Genomic DNA, 1971 nt, shown 5'->3' on the forward strand with positions numbered 1-1971 from the left:
AACATAACTAACTGAACTAGACACTCATATATGAAGAAAAAAAATCTACTTACCCCAACCTATTCTAAAATTGAGCGTTATCGGAACCACACAGTATTTTTTGATGAGAAGGTAAACATAACGTTGGTGCGTTCATTCTGATATTTTTGAGACAGTCAATTGACTAAAATGTAAATATTGGACTTCAATTCCTGTCATGTACATGGATATGTTAATGAGATTTTTGTCGAACCAGACGATACGATTTTAGCAACATCCCGGAGATATTTGTCTGCTGTGACCAGACGATAAAATGTTGTAATGTTGGTATGATTTTTGTCGAACCAGGCGACGTTAAATGTTTCAGGTTCCGTGATTTCGTTGTATATGAAATTGTATATGTCAAAACTACCGCTTGGTTATTACATACATTAAATGTTACTCGGTTGCCGCCTTTGCTTTCTAGGACGAAACATGTTAATTTTCTCGCTGTAAAGAACAGTGTGGCCAATGAGATGACATACTCTGGGAAAGAGACTGAAGACTTTATTGGTAAGGACAATGAGAATTACGAAAAGTGTCAACCTCAAAACAATATCGTTTTCATCAAAACGGCCAAAACAGGTGGAAGTACGCTGTCAACTATTATCTACAGATATGGATTAAAACATGACCTCGTAGCAGCTGTTGACCCTAACCACAATGCACTGATACAGGAAGACGAATCAGCTGAACATTACGTCATAGAAAAATACAACTGCAGTGATTTTCCAGGTTACAATATCATGGCAAGTCACATTTACTATAATCGACCTGCCATGGAAGAAATTGTAGACAATGCTAAGTATGTTACCATCATCAGATTTCCACAATCCCGAATAAAGTCCGGGTTCTACTATATGGAAAAGGATGAGCTCTTCCCAAATGCTTCAAATCCGTTGGGAGAATACTTGGAACTTAGATATGGCAAGTTTCTCAAGCAAGGTGCTGATGTAGCACATGGATTCAAGGAAAACTTCCGTAGATTTCGTTTATCAATTGAAGAGGGGTCCTTACAGACAGAATTTCAACGGTTGGACAAGGAAATTGACTTAGTCATGTTAACCGAATATTTTGACGAATCCCTGATATTGCTGAAGAAACTTTTGTGTTGGGATTTTGAAGATATAGTCTATGTTCGCATGAAAGTCCAAGAGACCCAACACCCTCCAGTCACTCCAAGAATGATAGACATGATCAAAGACATGTCAAAGATTGATAACCAATTTTACGAATACTTCAACAACACCTTCTGGGAGAAAGTGAAGACCTACGAAGGCAACTTTTCAGCTGATCTCAAGGAATTTCGGACTCTTCAAGAAGATGTAGGCACTAGGTGTACCCATGGAAACGAATCGTCATTCTGTGAGCGTTTACGCGGTGATGCCATAGAAATGCTTCGCAGATCATCCGCTAAGAATAGTAGAAAATGGAATTGTTATTAGTTGAAGCCTGCACTAGCTGTAACGGTAACATTTTTTCCATTTAGCAAAGAAAGCTTCTGTTACTCATAAAAAGACTCCTAGAATATACCTCTTTATTTGTGGTCGATTTTAACCGTAGGTAGTGTTAGTAGTGACAGGTTTAAATCTTGAGCGAAGATGTTTTTGAATCTGTTCCCAGATCATTTTGAATTGATGTCTAGATATATATATATATATATATATATATATATATATATATATATATATATATATATATATATATATATATATATATATATATATATATATATATATATATATATAACACTATCAAGTAAGATACACAGGAGCCGTTACACAGTGTTTCACGCTGTTGCGATCATCAGACGATGATCGTCGTCTGATGATCGCAACAGCGTGAAACACTGTGTAACGGCTCCTATGTATCTTACTTGATACTCTGTTATTTATAAAGCTCTACATACATACATATGTATGGAGCACTGTTTACTCCAGTATTTACATACTG

At 36.3% G+C, this 1971-nt stretch overlaps 1 protein-coding gene across 1 annotated transcript; it reads left to right on the top strand.

The window, feature by feature from the left end:
* The first annotated feature begins 494 nt into the window (after positions 1-494).
* On the top strand, positions 495-1463 carry LOC144445319 (galactosylceramide sulfotransferase-like). The gene has a single exon (XM_078134858.1). It carries the CDS (start codon positions 495-497, stop codon positions 1461-1463), a length of 969 nt encoding a protein of 322 aa, XP_077990984.1.
* Positions 1464-1971: the final 508 nt, after the last annotated feature.

Source organism: Glandiceps talaboti, chromosome 14, assembly GCF_964340395.1.
Source record: "Glandiceps talaboti chromosome 14, keGlaTala1.1, whole genome shotgun sequence".
NCBI classification, from domain to species: Eukaryota; Metazoa; Hemichordata; class Enteropneusta; family Spengelidae; genus Glandiceps; species Glandiceps talaboti.